The 20,843-nt window shown below is 37.1% G+C and overlaps 2 protein-coding genes across 10 annotated transcripts in view; one reads left to right on the forward strand and one right to left on the reverse strand.

The window, feature by feature from the left end:
* LOC127425464 (general transcription factor IIH subunit 4-like) lies at positions 1-16,763 on the reverse strand. 9 transcript variants are annotated; one of them, XM_051671494.1, is made up of 17 exons: positions 16,715-16,763; positions 16,365-16,464; positions 16,122-16,231; positions 15,732-15,864; positions 14,380-14,495; positions 14,139-14,243; positions 11,835-11,966; positions 11,541-11,726; positions 11,349-11,457; positions 7,990-8,058; positions 7,706-7,789; positions 7,026-7,191; positions 5,562-5,692; positions 5,412-5,459; positions 3,640-3,718; positions 545-606; positions 1-396 (listed from the first exon to the last, which is right to left on the reverse strand). In XM_051671494.1, exons 4-17 carry the CDS (start codon positions 15,750-15,752, stop codon positions 286-288), a joined length of 1,419 nt encoding a protein of 472 aa, XP_051527454.1. In that variant the 5' UTR covers positions 15,753-15,864; positions 16,122-16,231; positions 16,365-16,464; positions 16,715-16,763; the 3' UTR covers positions 1-285. The 9 variants fall into 9 exon arrangements, 8 of the variants coding, with proteins under 8 accessions (XP_051527454.1, XP_051527458.1, XP_051527457.1 ...); XM_051671498.1 differs by having other exon boundaries at positions 16,122-16,261; XM_051671497.1 differs by lacking the exon at positions 16,715-16,763 and adding an exon at positions 16,505-16,650 and having other exon boundaries at positions 16,365-16,414.
* LOC127425469 (spliceosome RNA helicase DDX39B-like) overlaps positions 16,736-20,843 on the forward strand; it is a 16,287-nt gene continuing 12,179 nt past the window's right edge. Inside the window, exons 1-5 of the mRNA XM_051671522.1 lie at positions 16,736-16,858; positions 19,083-19,326; positions 19,438-19,565; positions 19,670-19,762; positions 20,391-20,574. Coding sequence (XP_051527482.1) covers positions 19,095-19,326; positions 19,438-19,565; positions 19,670-19,762; positions 20,391-20,574 — 637 coding nt within the window. The 5' untranslated portion in view covers positions 16,736-16,858; positions 19,083-19,094. The remainder of the gene's footprint in view (positions 16,859-19,082; positions 19,327-19,437; positions 19,566-19,669; positions 19,763-20,390; positions 20,575-20,843) is intronic.

Here is a 20,843-nt window from a genome sequence, read left to right on the forward strand (position 1 = left end):
TAAACTGTATTTATTTTTGTCAATTTTCCTCAGACACAAACAAGTAATCTAGTAAAAGCAGCTTTGTAAATATCAAAGCTTTGGAAAACAAGGTGATTTTTTAGATTAATATTAGAGTAGTTAAATGCATGAAAACAGGTAGCTTTTCCTCCACATCAAAGGTTTGTCCTCTGTCCATCTATATAAGCAATAACTCTGTGATGAGACTGTATACAGTGGGTTTGTGTTATTCTCAGAGCCTTCAAGCGAAGTCAATTTTTAGGTCTCTTCTACAATGTTTTTTCTTTACATATGACTCTTCTGTCTTTTCCAGAATCTCTTGACCTCGCTGTGTCCATGTGGCGATACCACCATGACCCTGTGAGCGGGGTTCTGCCACACCAATACACCTAAACCCTGCAGGACAGAGGTTTTACTGTCAGTACACTTGCTAGAAGCTGTCAAAGAGTTATATTACTGTAGAGTTAATGTAATGTAGAGGACACTGATTGTTGGTGGTTATAATACAAATGTACCATATATACAAATGGATAAAGTTATTTACTTGAGCCCTATCCCGTAGCACTTCAAAATCAGCCTGGGATAAAAACTGGTTGTATAATACTCCTGGGGGGAAAAAACATATGTAAAAAGGTGTAAAAGGGAAAAAACAATAAATGCACATCTAAAAGAGTATTATAATTATAAAAAGTAGAAGATATTTCACATCTACATGATTCTAAGTGTTTCATTAAAACAGTGAAATAGTAGCTACACAAGACTGACTGTCATCAAAACTTTCAAAGGACACAGAATGTATCACCGAGTCAATTTTATATGGTCTTGAGGGGTCCCTGTCCAACAAATTCAAACCTGACCCCAAACCTTAATCCAATGCAAATTTTTTATTTGAGTAAAATCTCACTAACATACTTCCTGAGCAGTCTGACATTTACATTTCAGAAAGTGAACCCTGCAGGCCATCCAAGTAATGGAAAAATTCCCCATGCTTTGATATCACCAAGATGCAATTTCTTTCTTCTACTTTTTATTAGGGGTCCAAGCACCGAAGGTGCAGGAACCCTATTGTAGTTGTTCCGATTTCCTTATTATTTTATTTCTGCCCTAAATGTGTCTGGGCGTCAGAGACCGTAAGTCGTAGAGATGCCAAACTTGGCAGGATGGTTTCAAATCTCCCCCACTACTCAGGCGTACAGACACACATCCGTCAGACACTAGGTGGCGCTATTGCGAAGAAAACAAACAAAAATCACATTTTGGGCCATAAACCTTGAATCGTAAGGGCTAGAAGCAATTTTTTCCTCTGATTCCTTGCGTCATGCCGAAGAGTTTTACCCCCTGCCAAAATTTTGCTCCACCCCTTAGTTTTCCTGCTATTTTGGATTGCTTGAAAAAAAATTCAAAACAAACTCGTCCTAGGCCGCTTGCCCGATCGGAACCAAACCAGTGCAGAATGATTCAGCAGAGTCCCAATATGAAAAGCTATCAAAGGAATTTTGAAATTCTGATTTATCGTCAAACGGTACGCCAAACGTTCGTAGTGGCCGTGTCCATTTTACTAAAATGGTTATAACTTTTGAACGAATTGAGATATCACCAAATTTGGTACACATATGTATGGGCTCATTCTGAGGACACACAAAAAATGTTGCACACCTTTGCGTCTTGGTGGCGCTATAATAATTAAAAAGCTATAAGTGGCTCTAACTATGGAACCGTTGGTCCAATCGACTTGAAATTTTGCATGCACTGTCTTTGTCCAAGGTGCCATCAAGGTCTATGAGGACAATCACATATCTTTAACAACATGGCCGCCATCGACCAATAAGCTTTCAGCAGCATTTATATAGGGTTAAATAAGGCCGATCGGAACTAAACTTGGTATGCCTATTTGTCTCTTGGCCCAAGAGGTCTGTGCAAAATTTGACAAAAATTGGCCACCAGGAGGTGCTATGGCGCTTTACATGCATGTAAATTGTTGTATATGCCACTGTGTTTAAAAAAGAAACACGTTATTCAGACCATGCTGTAAACCTCCTCATTCTAAACAACTTTGCCTCAAGCACCATTGGTTTGAAACAAAATGTTCAATAAATACTTAAGATAATTTTAAAAGATTACTTTTTCGAACTAGTTGTAGGTCATTTGCCCAAATGGAACCAAACCAGTGCAGAAACATTCTCTGGAGTCCCAAAATGAAAACTATCAAAGGAATTGTAAAATTGTAATATGTCATCTGCCAAAACGTTCATAATGGGTATGGCCACTTTTACTAAAATGGTTATAACTCTTGAAGAGACTGAGATATTATCAACAAATTTGGTACACTTATGTATGAGGTCATTCTGAGGACACACACAAATATTACACACCTCTGCCTCTTGGTGGCGCTATAATGGTTAAAAACAAAAATGTCTCTAACTATGGAATCGTCGGTCCGATCGACTTGAAATTTTGCATGCAGTTTATTTGTCCAAGGTGTCATCAAGGTCTATGAGGACAGTCGCATTTTTTTAAAAACATTGCTGCCATCGACCAATCAGCTTTCAGCAGCTTTTATATAGTCAATTTGTGTAATTTAGCATCCACTGGATCATTTCTGTCAATTCTGATTATTTTGGTTATTTCTTCACATGTGCTTGGACCCCGATGATTGCCGCTTGTGGCTATATTTTTTATTTTGTATTAAAATAAAAGGCATTCCCACAGGTTAACTACATTAGAATAAAACAGTAAAGGGGCGGTCACACCAGGCTTTGAGCACGCAATTTATTTTTGTACAACGCAATGGACCAGGATATGAAATGATATTACATTAAAAATGTTAAAATATATTGTCTTCTCACCTTCCTGCAACAATAAATCTTGCAGCTTTGAAATATGTATCCTTTGAATTGAGTCAAGAGGTCAGCATGTAACATTTCAGCCTCCTACTGGTCGCGTGTCCTCTTGTCATACGAATGTGTTTTTCAGAGTTCACCAAGCTTGAACTTTGCTACGCAGCGTCATACGAAATTTCTTCGCATGAGCTTGCGTTTCCGCTCTGCTGTATTCGGATGCGTTTGAATGGGAGTGAATAGAGCGCGAAGTGTAGTGTGACCACCACTTTAGTTTAATCAATAGAGATTCAGCCAAACATTGATATCAGCTGATAAAAGCATTTATCTACACTATTAGACATTGGTCGATTGTTTAAAAACAGAGACATAGAGAGTAAAATGATTTTCAATTTATTTCGAAGTTGTGTAATTAATTATCAGGGATTTGAAACAAGGTAGCATATAAAAAGCAGCACCACCAAACTATCGGTATCGGCAGATGCTGTTCTTAATAATCGGATATTGTATCACCACACACATTTTGTATAGGTGCATCTCTATTAATAATGTTTAATAGTACATTTAATAATAAAAATAATACATAATGTGATCATTATAAAATAATACATATAATTATTATACTGTATTTTATATGTAATGGTATCATTTAGTAATCAAAAATATAAGCATAAGCGGAGGTAATAGAAAATGTAAATTTGCTATGGAAAATTCAGGTACAATTCTTTTGTCTTTCTTACATGTGCAAATCTTAGAATGATATTGATCTTCCTGCACAACTACAAGCTGGTCTCACACTCACCCTCAGTGAACTGCAAGCGATCTTTCTCCAGCTCCCACAGTCTGATCTGATCTGTGATGGCCGGGGGGAGGACGGGGGTCTTAAAGACAGAATGAGACACAGAAACATGTTCACATATGAAACAGTGAATATTTGCACAGCAGTATTGGATTTTCATGAGTAGAATCAGACACCAGGGATACATACGCCTAAAGGGAAAACTAATGGGATTAATAGATTTTGAATGAATGGGAGTTTAAATTAATTGGATTAATGGGATTTTTAACACAAGAACAATTAATTTCCATATAATTATACTTACCACAACTACTGGCACACTACACCAACTATGGTTCAGCATCATGAAAAATACAGTATGTGGTCATGTACATTTTTAATTTAGCCCTTTTTAATTACTGCCCTACAAAGACTAAATATAGCAACTACGTCAACAGGGAAATGGAGAAAAATGGCTTCAAAGAACTGCTTTTAACCTTTGTTTAGTAGTTAGTGCAATTTTCACACTAGTTTCTCTGAATCAGAGTCTGGTTGAGCCAAACCTGTTTGTCAAAGGATAGATCATTGTCTATTGGGTGTGTTCACACTTGGCAGGTTTGGTTCGATTAAAACGAACTCTGGTGCGATTGCTCTGTTAGTGCGGTTCATTTGAACAAGTGTGAACGCTGCCATCCGAACCTTGGTGCACACCAAACAAGCGGACCGAGACCTCATGAATAGTGGATCTCGGTCCGCTTCCAAACAAACTCTGGTGTGGTTCGACTGATATATGAATGTAGCATGGACCAAAGACGTCTAAACAGAACAATAACAGGAAGTAATACTGACCTCAAGCATACCTGGTTCTTCTCATCATAGGAACTATGTTGCCCATTACAGTTCGGTACAGGCATCGGAACCGCCGTCAGCTGTCCTTGCAGCATATCTTCATTTGTGTGTGCAACAGAGGAATTCCTGGCTGTTCTGACACCTTTACACATTTTATTAGCTCTTCGTTTGTTCTCAGCTGGTAAAAATACCACCATATATACATATATAAATATAACGAGCACATTTAGCCCAGCAGCCAGCATTTTTTTGGATGTTCGGTAAGTTCCGTCGCAAAATATACATCATAAAAGCTGTCCAATCAGGTTGTGACTTTTTCCTGATGCCTTTTGTTTCGTATCTTTAGGTTCGGTGTTAAAAATGCCAGTGTGAATGCTAAGCGAACCAGGACTAAATGTATCATTTTCTTTTTTGGTCCGGACCAAGTGAACCGAACTACAAGTGTGAACACACCAAGAAACATGATATTTAACCTAATTTTGACAATGTAATTAGGTAACAGATGGTCCCACTTTATATTAGGTGTCTTTAACTACTATGTACTAACATTAAAATACAAACAATACAACGTACTTATGGTGTAACTGCAAGTTCTGAAAAATTCACATATGCTGCTACTGAGGTTTAGGGGTTAGGTTTAGGATTAGGGTTAAGATTAGGATTAGGGTAAAGTTGGGGTAGGATTATGTTTAAGGTTAGGGGTAAGGTTCACTGTGTAACTACAGATGTAATTAAATGCAGGTACTTTAAAAGTACAATGTAACAACACATATGTACATAAGTACATTGTAGCAAATGCTTACATGCATAGTAGTTAAAGACACGTAATATAAAGTGGGTCCTGATAGATTATGTAACATGTCTTTGTGCCCTGTAATGTGATATATACAGTAAAGACAAAGAACACAGAAAAACACAGTGGTATGGTTAAAACTGTTTGCAGGTACCTGTTTAAGCATTACTGGATGTGCTCGGGTCCTTAAAAAGTGAATTATCTGAAAATTACATTAAATAAAAGGTCAATACAGTTAAAAAATACAATTAATTAATCAGCAGAGCCACAGGTCCTGTTTAAAATGACTGCATGGACCCCTTACCTGCTGTGCAGTAATGCCATTAGCAATTGCCTGCTGCACAGACTCTCTTGTTACCTGAGCAACCACCACATTAGGAAACCGATACAGCATCTCACTAAATAGAGCTACCAGTGCAATCTGTAGCTCAGAGTCTGAAACAGAAAAAAAAAAAGAGCTAGAGAAAAAAAATGTTATTGACTGACCTTATACAGTGCAGTGACTCTTAAATGGGTTATGTCATGAGGAATCACATTTTCCTTGATATTTTGACATTCTACTAGAAAAACATACTCTATATTTCAGAACTCAAAACTCAATCCCCAATGCAATAAAAGCATTTATTGAAACCAAGCTGCAAAAACATTCTCTATTTGGGGGCCCATTAATTCATGACCACCTCTACAGTGAAAAAACACCAACACCTACTTAACATCATCACATCCTTGGCGCCACCCACTGGCGCTTCAGTTCGAAAACAGAGAGCAGGACAGACAGGCCTAGTGTGGCCTCACTATTCCTGAACACCAAAGGGGACCCATCTGGAGTACTTCGTATTATTTTTGTATATAAACATACACTAGACAGACATCTTTGACCATTGTCATGTATCTGGTGTGGCTTTTAAAAGATGCGGTGTCAAGTTACAACTCTGAAAAGGAGAGCCAATCAGTTTCATCAGATGCTCAGGGTCTTGCTGTCCTGGACGTGCTCTTTCGCTCATCTGCGCTATTTTTAATTGTCGTGTCTGTAAATATGCACTGGATGGACGTTTTTGACCGATTTGTTGCGTTTCCAGCGATGTGATACTGTATGTGTGTGCATATATTCACCATGCTTTGGACTATGTTTGTGCAGTTTTTTCGCTCATATCAGCGTGGATTGCTTGTGAACCAGTCATTCTATGATTCAAGCTTTACAAAGGAATGGTTATTGAAAGAAGTTAAAAATACTTGGACCCGATGCAAAACAGTAAGTAAACAGTTTAACTCATGAATATATTAAATGTCATGACAGTGATATTTTATGGTGCTGAAAGTTAACAGTTGTGTTTGAGATGAACAGTTTAATTTATTCGGATGCAATGTGTTGGATGTGCGCTGTGTGTAAACCCTGAAATTTTGTTTTATAATATTGTGGAGCCTGTTCATTCTCTTCCGACTGAGTTTCAAATATGGCTGTATTTGAGGGGCTGCACGATGTTAGCCAATCATAACAGTGGGCGTTTACGTTGAAGTTTTAAGGAGGCGCTTGGGCCAAAACAGAGTGTTTCAGACAGAGGGGCAGAGACAAGGTGGAAAATTATCATATATTAATAATTTATGACTGTTTTAGTGCAAATTTTAAAACTTTTTTTTGCAAATTTTAGGATTTTAAAACTTGACTAAAATTAGTGGACCTCAGGGAAGATAATTTAAAAAAAAAAAAAAAAAGAGCATTTCATGACCCATTTAAACTTTGACTAGTCAGATGTTGTAGTGTTCATACTTGTGCACGCATAGATGCGATAGTTGGTTTCTACCACGATGAAGCCTGTGTCTCCTGTTCTGAGTGTGGCTCCCAGTGTAGAGGCAGAGCTAGAGGCAGGGTTTACTGTGACGCCCGCAGCAAGAGTTATGGCCAACCTTGTTGGGTAGTACCGTCTTGACTTCCTCTGTGACAAGATACAAGGCACACCTGTTTAAGTGGCGAATTTAACTTTTGTTTTACGTCTCAAGGTGTTTAAAGTAACTTTTTTCCAATACACAGCATTCATATGTACTGCATTAACACAAAATATGAGCTTGAGTGTTAGATTCTTATAACAGGATTTATCTCATGTCCCAAGCAAATAAATCTAAATGGAATTTCTATCATAATTTGGAAGCAATCCCAAATGATCCCAATGGATTTTGAAGGAATCATGTATGATTACCAATAGGATAAAATGCAGGATCAAAAATGAAAATTAAAGAAAATCAGGATTTTAAAACTACAGCTCCCTGTGCGGTTTCTTTTAACTGGCCATAGTATGAAGAATAACATTTTCAGTGTATCCAATTGGATCTTATTTGATACTTAAAGATTTTTGTAAAATTATCTTTTAGCTATGTATTTTTTTTAGAATATGATAGAGATTAAAATAGGAATCCTGTGCATATTCCTTTTTTGAGTACTCAATGACAGACCTTTCTTTGGAAAACCAGGCCAAACTCTCGCAGATGCTGCAAAAATGTGAGTAGAGACTCACTCATTCCCTCCACAGAATAATCCTGTAGTTTTCAAAGGAAAATTAACGTCAAACTTCACAAAGAAACATCATTAAATAACAAAGTGAGCAAAATAACACAACTGACCTCGTTTGTATGTCAGAATGAACCTGAATTCTTTAATTATGATACTAAGAAATAGCTTTGATCTATGACTAAAAAGTCTGAGAGCTATTCTTAACATTTTGAAAAACAATACTCACCCTACCAAGAGTGGAAAAACTCAACTGGAACAAAAAGGAAAGAATCTCCACCAGGTCCATACCTCTTGACTATTATAGAAAGAGAGAGAGCACACTGTTAATAAGGATGTAGAACCATACTTTCCAAGACACTTACATTTAAATAAACTAATCACAATAGCCATGTATACATGCAGCCACATAATCCATTAATGATTCAACTAATAGCTCAATCAGAATAAAAACCTTAAATCAAAATGCAAAAACTTCATTTAGAAAAAAAAAATGAGCATGACTGAGCGTGATGCGAAAGAAAATTCTAACTGATTCAGGAGGTCTTTAAGCCACACTTCACCCAAAAATTCTAATTCTGTCAAAATTTACTCCCTCATGTCGTTCCAAACCCGTATGACTTTCTCTTTAGGGACACAATAGGAGATGTTTTAATAAATATTGCAGGTTGACAAAAGCAGTAGTATAAAAGTAGTCCATGTGACTTGTGTGTCATATTCCAAGTCTAATGAAGGCAGTCGATAGTTTTTGGTGAGTAACAAGCACTGGACGTCAAAATTGTATCTAGGGATGTGCATGAGTAATTGACTAATCAAGTACTCGTTCTGCACCAGCTAGTTGACTACTAAAAGCACTACTTGAATGTTACAAGTGGATTTTTCTTTGCACATATGTCTGCTGTGAGCAGCGCTGAATTGTACTGTACTTTCCCTGAGAATCTCTCTCCAAATCTTGCAGTTACAACTGAGTTCACTGGGGGTGCTGTGGATGTGTGTCGTCAAGGTGTTGGATGAGAGAAGATATCATGGCATCTAAGTTTTTAAAAGCAAAGTCTAGTGTAACACTAGCAATACTTGTTCTTTTTGAATTCTACTCTATTTGTATTAGTTCTTGTTAGAGTCATGCAAACCAACAGAAGAGGATCTATAATAATTTATAATTTTATTTATCACACATTATACATTTGCACATATACACTGAAATTCTTTTTTTTCACATATACCAGCTAAGCTGGGGTCAGAGTGCAGGGTCAGCCATGATCCGGCGCCCCTGGAGCAGATAGGGTCAAGGGCCTTGCTCAAGGGCCCAACAGTGGCATCTTGGCGGTGCTGGGGCTTGAACCCCTGACCTTCTGATCAGTAACCCAGAGCCTTAACTGCTGAGCCACCACTGCCCCAAATCTGATTTCATGGTGGAAATCTGCTTTTATGGTGGAAAAATCTGTGAAGCGGTATGAGAAACTCTGAAGCTTATCAGACCAGCATGAGTGTTTGTGCGTTAAATCTCTGAACATGACGAAGTGCATTTTATAAAAAGCCAACTTTCATCACTTGTTTTCCTGAATAACTACTGATAGACTGATATACAGCCAGGCCAATTAATCGGCCGATATTTGGCCGTTTTGCGATTATCGGCATCGGCTGAAAACCGTATTCGTTTGGCCGATTAACAAGAGTATTAACTTTCCCTTGTTTCAGTACCAAAATCTACCAATATATTTTTCAATGGATAGTCAACACTTTGTTTTCAAGGTTTTTTCTTATAAAGTTTATCCAAATTTGAATAAATATTGCATAAAATAGTGTTTGTTTCACTTCAGAAATGTGCTGTTGTTACCATATATAATGTTTATTGGCATTTATATCAGCCATCCTGCTCTCTAGATATCAGTATGTATCAGCATCGGCCATTGAAAAACTCATTTACCACTAATAACAACAACATGAAATGAAAACATGTGACATCCAATAATCACATAGTAAAGATTGTTTACAGTAAACAATTTAAATATTTTGCATTAGATTACTTTATTGTTTTATATTATTATTTTTGTAATGATTAATTGTTGCGGTTACTGAAAAATTTAAAGCACTGTTTATTTTATTACCGGCTCTTGAATAATTACTTTAAAAGCTTAAAGGCTACTTTTTTTTATTTATAATTATAATTTTCTTTATTTATCACACATTATACATTTTGCACATATACAGTGAAATTCTTTTTTTCACATATCCCAGCTAGGCTGGGGTCAGAGTGCAGGGTCAGCCATGATACGGCGTCCCTGGAGCAGATGGGGTCAAGGGCCTTGCTCAAGGGCCCAACAGTGGCATCTTGGCAGTGCTGGGGCTTGAACCCCCGACCTTCTGATCAGTAACCCAGAGCCTTAACCGCTGAGCTACCACTGCCCCTATTTTTTTTTTTTTTTTTTTTTTTTTTTAATATATATATTAAAATAAAACTTCTACGAAGTGTTTTCAAAAGCATATTTGTTTATTTTTCAGTGGTTGGGGTGCCGTGGGGGAAAAAAACACCATAAAGGGGTGCCGTAGTTTAAAAAAGCTTGGGAACCACTGCCCTAATGCTGTCAGCATTGGTTTCTATGCAAATGTTTTTTTACCTTTAAATCTTTTTTTCTTTGTTCTTTTTTATTAATGCATAGGCTATTGATCATTTCAGCATAGTTTGACGAAGTTACCTAATTTTAAAACTGTTCTTGGTAATGTTTCTGAATAAAACAAAACATACATTTCTCATATGTGTCACACTTGTTATTTAACTTACGAGTAATCGATAACTCCGTTTTTTACTCGACTACAATTATTTGATTTTTATTTTTTTAAATGGCCATCCCTAATTTTCACATAAAAATGATTTAAATGTCACGTTGCTTCTTACAAAAAACAATCACAGGCATTCTGAAGACTTTTGGGTCATTTTTTAACTATAAAATGAGGCACTATCAACTGTCATTGTACTGAAAAGACTGCATGCAACATTAATTTAAACACATTTTGTGTTTAGCATAAGAAAAAGTCACACATGTTTGTAACGACAATGAGGAAATTATGACAGAACTTTGGTTTTGGGGTGAACTATTCCTTTAATAATCCATTAAATAAAAGAATAATTGTTTTCATGTAAACATTGGAATCTGACTACTGTTACAATTGGATTAAGAAACACCTCTCTCATCCAGAAATGTCTAGTTATTGGAGAAGAAATGGGCAGGAAACTAGTACATTTACACAACTTAAAAATCTCAGGACGCTGCTTCCAGTTCTAGTCTTCTGTTATGTAAAGTTAGCAACATGGGAAGAAAACTTTCTTGCCTTGTTTTCAGATATGTCAGAAAAGCAATTACCATGCCAATTACGCATTGGAGCGTCATGCAGAGTTGTCTAACTTATTAAGTCAGCTGACTTGGTCTACAGCAATTTCCATGCCTCTTTAAGATTGTATTAATTTCTATGAACTTACTCCCAGTCAAGAAATTCTCATTTTAAAATGCATTGATATACCCAGGTTTTCCATAACTATGGGAACCCTGTGAATGGAAAACATATTGTACTGATTATGAGTGCACTGACTTGTGCTGTGTTGAGGTACTGCAGAGTGAAGTACCACAGCTGAGATGCCGTGTCTAGTAGCAGAAACTGAAACCCTGCTGAAGTGATATAAGGAGCTTCACCAGCCTCACTGAAAGATAAAGAACATCAACAACATCATTATTTATCCACCCTTCTTATTTTACCTACTTTGGTGGAAACCATTTGCAATACCTCCTCATGAGCCCAGCCTTTATGAGGAGCTGTGCCAGATCCTGGCTGACAGCAGCGCTGGGTGAGCCCACCATGAAGTGAAGGATGACCTCCCATCGCTCCATTGCATAGCGGTCGAGACTCTCTACATCCCTTGCATGGCGATCAGGACCCAGACAGCTGCCCTCATCTGCCCACGGTTTACCCCTGACAAGAAAGGAGAACACTGATCGACTGAATAACTGCTGGAGATAATCATCAGAATTGTAGGTGTGCATCACTATGATGGTTCTCCTTCTAATCTGTGCTCCTCACCCGCCCAGCAGTGCTATCCTCAGGTTATCTTTAAACACAGGGTTAAGCACAAAGCCTTGGAGTCCACCCTGAAGCTGCTGACTGTGCCACAGCCGTAGGCCAGTTAACACAGACACACACTGATCATGGGCACTGGTAAAAGAGAGAGTGACATTTACATAAGGGATATTGCACCGAATTGATCCTGTAAGGGACTCTGAGCCCAACACAAAGTGGAGAGCTCTTGTATGAAGGGGTTTATCCTGCTTATTACACAGCTACTTACCAAAAATAATGGACATGAAATATTAATTTGAGTTCATGCTATTATTTTGTGGGAAGAGTGTGAGGAGTTATGCAGAAAATCGGTTGCATGGGAAAGCGGTCAATTATACAGATTAGCAGTCAATATATAAAAATACATGTTCGCAGAATGCAGAGATTGACTTATCAAAATCACTTTTTTCTGAATGTTGCCGAATAAAAAAATAGACATATACATCACATTAAAGGAATAGTTAATCCAAAACTCTCATATAATTTACTCATCCTCATGCCATCCCAGATGTGTTTGACTTTCTTTCTTCTGCTGAACACAAAGATTTGTAGAAGAATATTTCAGCTCTGTAGGTCTATACAATGCAAGTGAATAGTGACCAAACTTTTGAAGCTCCAAAAAGCACATAAAGGCAGCATAAAAGTAATCCATAAAACTCCAGTGGTTAAATCCATGTCTTCTGAAGTGATCAAAGCGGTTTTGGCTGAAAACGGACCAAAATGTTACTCATTTTTGACTACATCGTGTCATTGCAGTCTCTAGGCACGATCTTGATTTCGAGCTCGATTACACTTCCTAGTGCATGACGCATGTGCAGAGCGCTATATGGCAGAAGAAAGTGTAATCAAGCTTGATATCATGATCGCTAAGGAGACTGCTGATGTCAAGATTTAAAGTAATGTGGCAAATAACGTTGCACCAAACATAATGCTCTACATTATTTTTTGATCCTCACCTTTTTAAATCCAATACCTTTACCACATGGAATGTGACAGATGGTCGTTTAAGGAAAGACATTGTTTTTTCCCTTGTCTTAACTGTGCTGCGTGTAAGAATGTACGTAGGAGAAAGTTCTATAACAGGCCGTACATATAACATCAAACAATTTGCCACATGTGCTTCTGAAAACGGGATTTATTTACTTTCATGTCCTTGTAACAAACAGACAGATCAGAACACGCATCATTAAACATATGAGTTTGATAAGAAGAGACGACCAAAAATCTCCCATTGCACGTCGTTTTAGTGAGGTGAATCACTCCGTTTCTGAATTGAACTTTCTAGTGATTGAACAAATTAAACGTCACCGTAAAGGAGGGAATATGAACGTAGACTCTTACAGAGGGAATGTAGATGGATTTTTGTTTTGAATTCAATCTATCCTCTGGGAATGAATGAAGATCTTTCTTTGGGTTATTTTTGGTAGATTGAAATACAGAACTGTACAAGGTTGATTGCTGTGTACATGTGTATGCGTATATACCGTAGTCTAGACCAACAATTAATGGATGAAAACTAGAAACAATGGGGCTGTAAAAAATGTCCTTTCTATATCAATGTACAAAAATTTCTTTTTTATATCAATGGGAAATAATGTATATTTGATCCTAAAATTTAATGTTTTTATTTATAGATACAAGCAATGTTTCTTGGAATGTCTATAACTACGTGTCTTGACTTTTGACCAGTTACATGCTTAATATTAGTATTTTAACAGTAAAGGCTTGTACTATAAATGATTGCAGGTGTGCGCGCTCATGGGTGTTTATCATTGATGAAGGGGGTAAACCCGAAAACGTTTTGCTGCTGCACTTGGCACTTTTTTTGCACATTTTTTACTCTATTGGGGCCTCTGTATAGATAAACTGGTGTGAGATTTAGCCCATATTTGAGTGCGGATTCATCATTCCTTCACTTTGAAGATTTATAGTAAAAAATAAATTATATTTTGCTCCGTTTTCATCCAAAACCAAAAGAATCACTTCTGAAGACATGGATTAAAAGCACTGACGTTGTATGGATTACTTTTATGCTGCCTTTATTTGATTTTTGGAGCTTCAAAGTTCTGGTCACCATTCACTTGCATTGTATGACCAACAGAGCTGAAATATTCTTCTAAAAATCTTCATTTGTGTTCATCAGAAGAAAGAACGTCATACACATCTGGGATGGCATGTGGATGAGTAAATGATGAGAGAATTTTTATTTTTGCTTGAACTAACCTTTAAGGGATATTGTATGGAAAAAAACACTCATACTGTACTCACTTTTGACTGTCTTTCTTAACCCACAGTGCGACCACGGCCTGTGGAAGAGGGTGGTCTAAAAACAGCATCCGCATTACATAATTCTTTGCCAATCCTGGAAGTTCCCTGTATGCAAATTTCAGGATTTTTTTTTTATACAGAAAATAAATATGGTTGCATGTGTACTAAGCTAGTGTTTCTTTAAGAATCGATTATATAAATTCTGAACAGGCACATTCTTAAACACTGAATGCAGATGGACCTGTAGACGGCCAGACATGTTGCGGGATGATTGTAGAGTCTGTCGAGGATCTCTGGACTCAGTTCCCTCAGGTACTCATGTAAGTTCTTACACTGCAGCTGCACTCGAAGCTTCATCTGTAAACAAGATATTAGTCAGGATACAAAATATTACATGTACAGTACAACCTATTGCTAGGTTAAGATGAGAGATATACAGTATCAATGTTGTTCATCTGTTCAGTGTCACTGAATGTTGGTCCAAAAATTCTGCAAAGACTGTTGTGATGTGGTGCATAATGTTACAATGCTGCACAATGATTTGACATTCAGACATACAGGCAGATCTGACAGACGTTAGTACGCAATCAGTGGCTTATGTAAACAATACACATTGATATTGATATCAGAAAACAACAGCAATAAAGCAAACAATGTACAATTTATGCATATACACAAGAAACTTCAGAGCTAAATTCCTCTTCAATGTGTCGCTGAAATATCGTACTTTTCACCTTAAACATATTTCGTATAAAGGAAGTAGGCTCAACTTATTTGACGGGCGTCAGTGGGCAAAAAATTGCCCATTAATTAACGTGTTCAGATTTCTTTATTTATATGCATTCATTCAGTCAGTCAGTGCGACTAGAAAGGAGCCATGTTGAATAATCACGTGATCGCCCAAGCGGTCAGTCTGATTGGTTGATGCGATGTGTTTGGAGAGGGTTAAATCCGCTCAATTGTACTTTTTCTTTTTCTGGCTAAACCCATGTTTCATTTCTGCGCCACTAGCGCCACCAAACGGAATTGCAAAAATAAAAACAGCTTTCTGAACACGCCTCCCGTTGGTCAAACAAAGAGAGTCCCGCCCCCAACTCACGCCATTGGTTGAGTAACGTTGTTGGGGCGGGTCTAAGCGGCTCTCAAAACAGAGCCATTTTCATAGCGTCAACAGAAACACGGCGTTTACAGTTTTCGATAAAATTAACCTATGTATGGCTTACTTACAGTTGTCTCAGCATATTATGCTGGGATAAGAGAAAGTATTTTAACAGAAAAAGTTACTCTTCTGCTTTAAAAGCTTCTTAAAATATATAACACTTTAAAGCTGGCATTCTGAAAATGTGTAGCTTTCATATAAAAATCAAATTATGACTCCGCCAAAAAAACAAACAAAAACAAAACAGTGATATAGGTTTTAAAACTCTTATATACTCATATTTATTTAAACAGCACGTGCAGTTTTAATAAACTGAAGAATTTGCGCACTACAGAAGCAGCAGCTTTCCCACCAAATGCACACAAACACTTGATTTTGCTTTTAATAAAACTACATGCAGATAAAATGTATTTGCTTAACAAAATTATAAATACCTGATTATTGATCTGAGACATTTAACACAATTTACAATACTGCGATTTTTCATTCTGATGATGACCAATAACTACAAATGACAACAGGGCAGGTGAAGAACTTTCTCATTAATCTTTTTGTATTTCTTGGTACCTGTAGAGCAAAGCAATAATAAAAATGCACATCTGTTTATCTACACTGTATATAAGAAGTGGCAGTTAAAATGTTATTGATTATCAGAGATAAAAACTATTAATTTGCTATACAATTGATTGCATTAGCTAAGCAAATGATTTTGATGACAGTTTTCAGATTTACTGCTGGATGTGAAACACTGCCACATTTTGAAATTTTTAAAATTGATATTTCTATTTAAACAAACAAGTCCGACTGCACAAGATGTTAATTACCTGCAGTGTATACAGGTGAAAAAGACTGTCTGCCCTTCATCAGCAGATCTCATCTGTCTTGTGTGATACACCATTCCTCCTTTATTTCAGCTGGAGCATTTCTGGTCAATCTGATCAAAAGTTTGCGGAAGATCATTAGGCTACCAGGAGAAAATGTCCAGGTTTTATTAATCCTAAATATTGCATGATGACACAGAGTCGATTGTATTCAAGGTTGAATAATTGTATTTTAAAATAACTTACCACTGGCCCCTTCAATTCTGCATCCTCTTCCACTCAACAGCACTTGAACTCTGATTCAAAGGATTAAACACCACTGATGACTTGATGACTTGACCTGTGACTTCAGACAATAGAGAGAGACTTCCTAATTTATCACAAACCTTTGTTGCTTTAGGCTGGCGTATTTAACACTGTGACAAATAGCAGACATGACGTTGCTGAAAAACTTCACAGAGGTATTCGCATTCAAAACAAGAGATGTTAGCAGCACGTCGGCAACTAAACAGAAGCTAAAAACATGCAACACGTTTATAACCATAACGTACTTATTAAGGCTCTCTAAAGTCACTTATAATGCAAAACACAATTACTTCTATTAACGCCGTTCGTGCAGTTTCTCAAGCTGCTGATCGGGGTCCTTCATCCACGTATTCGACGCAGGTCAGTGACGTCATCTTCAACGTATCCAGCAGGTGTATTGCAATTCACAAACTGCTTCATACAGTTTTTCCGAGGTAATTACGATCATTTTATCCGAGAAAAATAAAAATCAACATGGGAAGTGATAATATATTCTACTGTCCGTCATCAAACACACAGCAGTTTGTTTTAGAGTCAGTGTTTTGTCCCGTTGCAGATCTTGGGCTAAATGGTTAAGCTACAGCTAACAATCACAACTAAATCATATTTTAATGAGTTTAATGCGAACTGCTCTCTTAAATCATATTTAACATAAAATATTACATTTAATGTAAATGTATAGCTACTTAAAACTGCGAATATGTAATTGTAGTGTTTTTAGTGCTGCTTAGTGTATATATACACACTGGCGGCCAAAAGTTTGGAATAATTTACAGATTTTGCTCTTATGGAAAGAAATTGGTACTTTTATTCACCAAAGTGGCATTCAACTGATCACAATATATAGTCAGGACATTAATAACGTGAAAAATTACTATTACAATTTGAAAAAAAAGTTCAGAACTTCTTAAACTACTTCAAAGAGTTCTCATCAAAAAATCCTCCACGTGCAGCAATGACAGCTTTGCAGATCCTTGACATTCTAGCTGTCAGTTTGTCCAGATACTCAGGTGACATTTCACCCCACACTTCCTGTAGCACTTGTCATAGATGTGGCTGTCTTGTCGGGCACTACTCACGCACCTTACAGTCTAGCTGATCCCACAAAAGCTCAATGGGGTTCAGATCCATAACACTCTTTTCACATTATCTGTTGTCCAATGTCTGTGTTTCTTTGCCCACTCTAACCTTTTCTTTTTGTTTTTCTGTTTCAAAAGTGGTTTTTTCTTTGCAATTCTTCCCATAAGGCCTGCACCCCTGAGTCTTCTCTTTACTGTTGTACATGAAACTGGTGTTGAGCGGGTAGAATTCAATGAAGCTGTCAGTTGAGGACATGTGAGGCATCTGTTTCTCAAACTAGAGACTCTGATGTACTTATCGTCTTGTTTAGTTGTACATCAAGCCTTCCACATCTCTTTCTGTCCTTGTTAGAGCCAGTTGTCCTTTGTCTTTGAAGACTGTAGTGTACACCTTTGTATGAAAAAAGAAAGTTTGTTGGCAATTTTAAGCATTGTATAGCCTTCAAAACAATGATTGACTGACGATGTTTCTAGAGAAAGCTGTTTCTTTTTTGCCATTTTTGACCTAATATTGACCTTAAGACATGCCAGTTTATTGCATACTGTGACAACTCAAAAACAAACACAAATACAATGTTAAGCGTCATTTAATGAACCAAATAGCTTTCAGCTGTGTTTGATATAATGACAAGTGATTTTCTAGTGTCAAATTAGCAATTTAGCATGATTACTCAAGGATAAGGTGTTGGAGTGATGGCTGCTGTCTAGATTTGATCAAAAATGACTTTTCAAATAGTGAAGGTGCTGTTTCTTTACATCAGTAATGTCCTGAATATACTTTGTGATCAGTTGAATGCCACTTTGGTGAATTAAAGTATCAATTTCCTTCCGAAACAGCAAAATCTGTACATTATTCCAAACTTTTGGCCGCCAGTGTGTGTGTGATATATATATATATATATATATATATATATATATATATATATATATATATATATATATATAAACTCTTTACAATAAGGTTCCATTTATTGTCATTAGTTAACATGAACTAACAATGATCAATACTTTTAGAGTATTTATAAATCTTAGTTAATGTTCATTTCAACATATAGTAATACATTTTAAAAATCAAAAGTTGTTTTTGTTAACATTATATAATGCACTATGAACTAACAATGAACAATTGTGTTTTGATTAACTAACATTAACAAATATTTTATAAATGCCGTAAAAAATATTTTGTTAATTGTTTGTTCATGATACCTAATGCATTAACTAATGTTAACGAATGGAACCTTATTAAGTGTTGCTGATATAATAGATATAAGAATGACAGAAAGAGCTCTTAGTTATTGCAACATGTTTATTCCAAATCTGTTCATTTATTTATGTAATCCCTTAAAAATCGTTCTTTATAAACCAAAAATGTGTTAAATCTCCAGAATAATGAAACAATGTACTTTCAAGGCTGGAGGCATTGTTACTTGTGTATTTCTAAGTACTGTGTTCATGTTGCTTCTTTTTGTATTCTTTTATTTATGTATTCTCTTGTTTCTTGTTATGCATTTTAAAGCGTTCTTGGAGTTTAAATGGTTGAAATATTATTATTACATGAATTATCCAAACTATCTTTCAGTCTCTCAGCAGGATGACTGAGAACGACGTTGAGAACGAACTTTTAGACTACGAGGAGGATGAGGTGGATGCAGGAGGCACTGGGGATGCAGAACTCGGGCACCATGAAGGTGCCATATCCATCTGGAAGGAAGGAGTCAAAGGGTCATATGTGTCCATTCATTCCTCAGGATTCAGGGATTTTCTACTAAAACCCGAACTCCTTAGAGCCATAGTGGACTGTGGCTTTGAGCATCCATCTGAGGGTGAGCAATTCCAAATAATAGCCTTTCAGTCACAGATTTATGGGTACATATGAGGTCTATCGCTTGAGTTAGATTTTGAAATAAGAATATATTTATGTTATTCTCTCTCAGTCCAGCATGAATGCATTCCTCAGGCGATCTTGGGGATGGATGTCTTATGTCAAGCCAAGTCTGGAATGGGGAAGACAGCTGTCTTTGTGTTGGCCACCCTTCAACAGCTGGAGCCAGTGACTGGTCAGGTAACAGCTCCCTTTCTGATGCTCTGAGAAGTAACTAATCTTTCTGAGCATACTTTGTGGAATATTCCACAATTTGGGGGTAACAAATAATGGCTCAAATACAGGTATCGGTGTTGGTGATGTGTCATACCCGAGAGCTGGCATTCCAGATCAGCAAAGAGTATGAGCGCTTCTCCAAATACATGCCTAGTGTCAAGGTAAGAGGAAGACGTTCTTTTAGAACCTGTTCAGTATTTGCACTTCTAAGAAAAGCTTATTCTTTCCAGTAGGTAAGAATATTCTTCAGTAGATAATTTTGTGACTACATACATCACTAACTAAGTCAGTGTGTTACTGCATGTTGATAGAGGACAAAAAAGTCATTTATAAGCACAAAATAGCTTTACCAAATTCTCTGATTGGATGTTGCACATAGCTTGGAAAGTTGGTGAGTAGACAGACTTTTCTCTCTGTCGTCAGGGATGAATCAGGACACATTAGCATTTACTCTACCGATGTTATGCGGTCACATGTGTGTCTTACCACCTCCGAATGTGGTTGAAGTGATTGAATCGCATGCTGTTTTGGACCCTGTTAACACCTGTATTTAGTGCTGTCCAATTGTGATCAAATCATTCGAGATGGATGATGACACAGGGGCCAAACAGGGCCAACAATATGAGCATGAGCAAGTTTATCCTTTGGTCAAAGTTGTTGCCTATAATAAAAGATAATAAAAGAACATCTTTTGCAAATTAAAAGATTGAACCAGCTGTAATATTTCATAACTAGCAAAAGCTGCCAACTGTGACCTTATATTCCTGTACATGCACCTCTCTCCCCCAGGTGGCAGTGTTCTTTGGGGGTTTGTCTATAAAGAAGAATGAGGAGGTGTTGAAGAGAGAGAGCCCTCATGTGGTGGTGGGAACTCCTGGACGGATTCTAGCTCTGTCTCGCAACAAGAGTCTCAACCTGCGCCACATCAAACACTTCATCCTGGACGAATGCGACAAGATGATGGAGCAACTTGGTGAGTAGATTCACTATTCATTTGGAAGTCGAGCATAGCTAGACTTGACTTGTGGCATAAGTTCTGGTCTACACTACAGCTTATTCCAGACATGTTCCTGTATTTGGTAACATGGTTCACTGTTACCATGGACACTTCAAAATACCTTGAAAAAAAAATCTAGGTAACCTATTAGCCAAATTGTTTAGAATTTACTGAATACACCGTAGCTTCCTTCCACAAGTCAGAGCTGATGTAAGTGACGTGAGCAGTTCAAAAGAAACACCATC

The sequence above is a fragment of the Myxocyprinus asiaticus genome, chromosome 34 (assembly GCF_019703515.2).
Source record: "Myxocyprinus asiaticus isolate MX2 ecotype Aquarium Trade chromosome 34, UBuf_Myxa_2, whole genome shotgun sequence".
NCBI classification, from domain to species: domain Eukaryota; kingdom Metazoa; phylum Chordata; class Actinopteri; order Cypriniformes; family Catostomidae; genus Myxocyprinus; species Myxocyprinus asiaticus.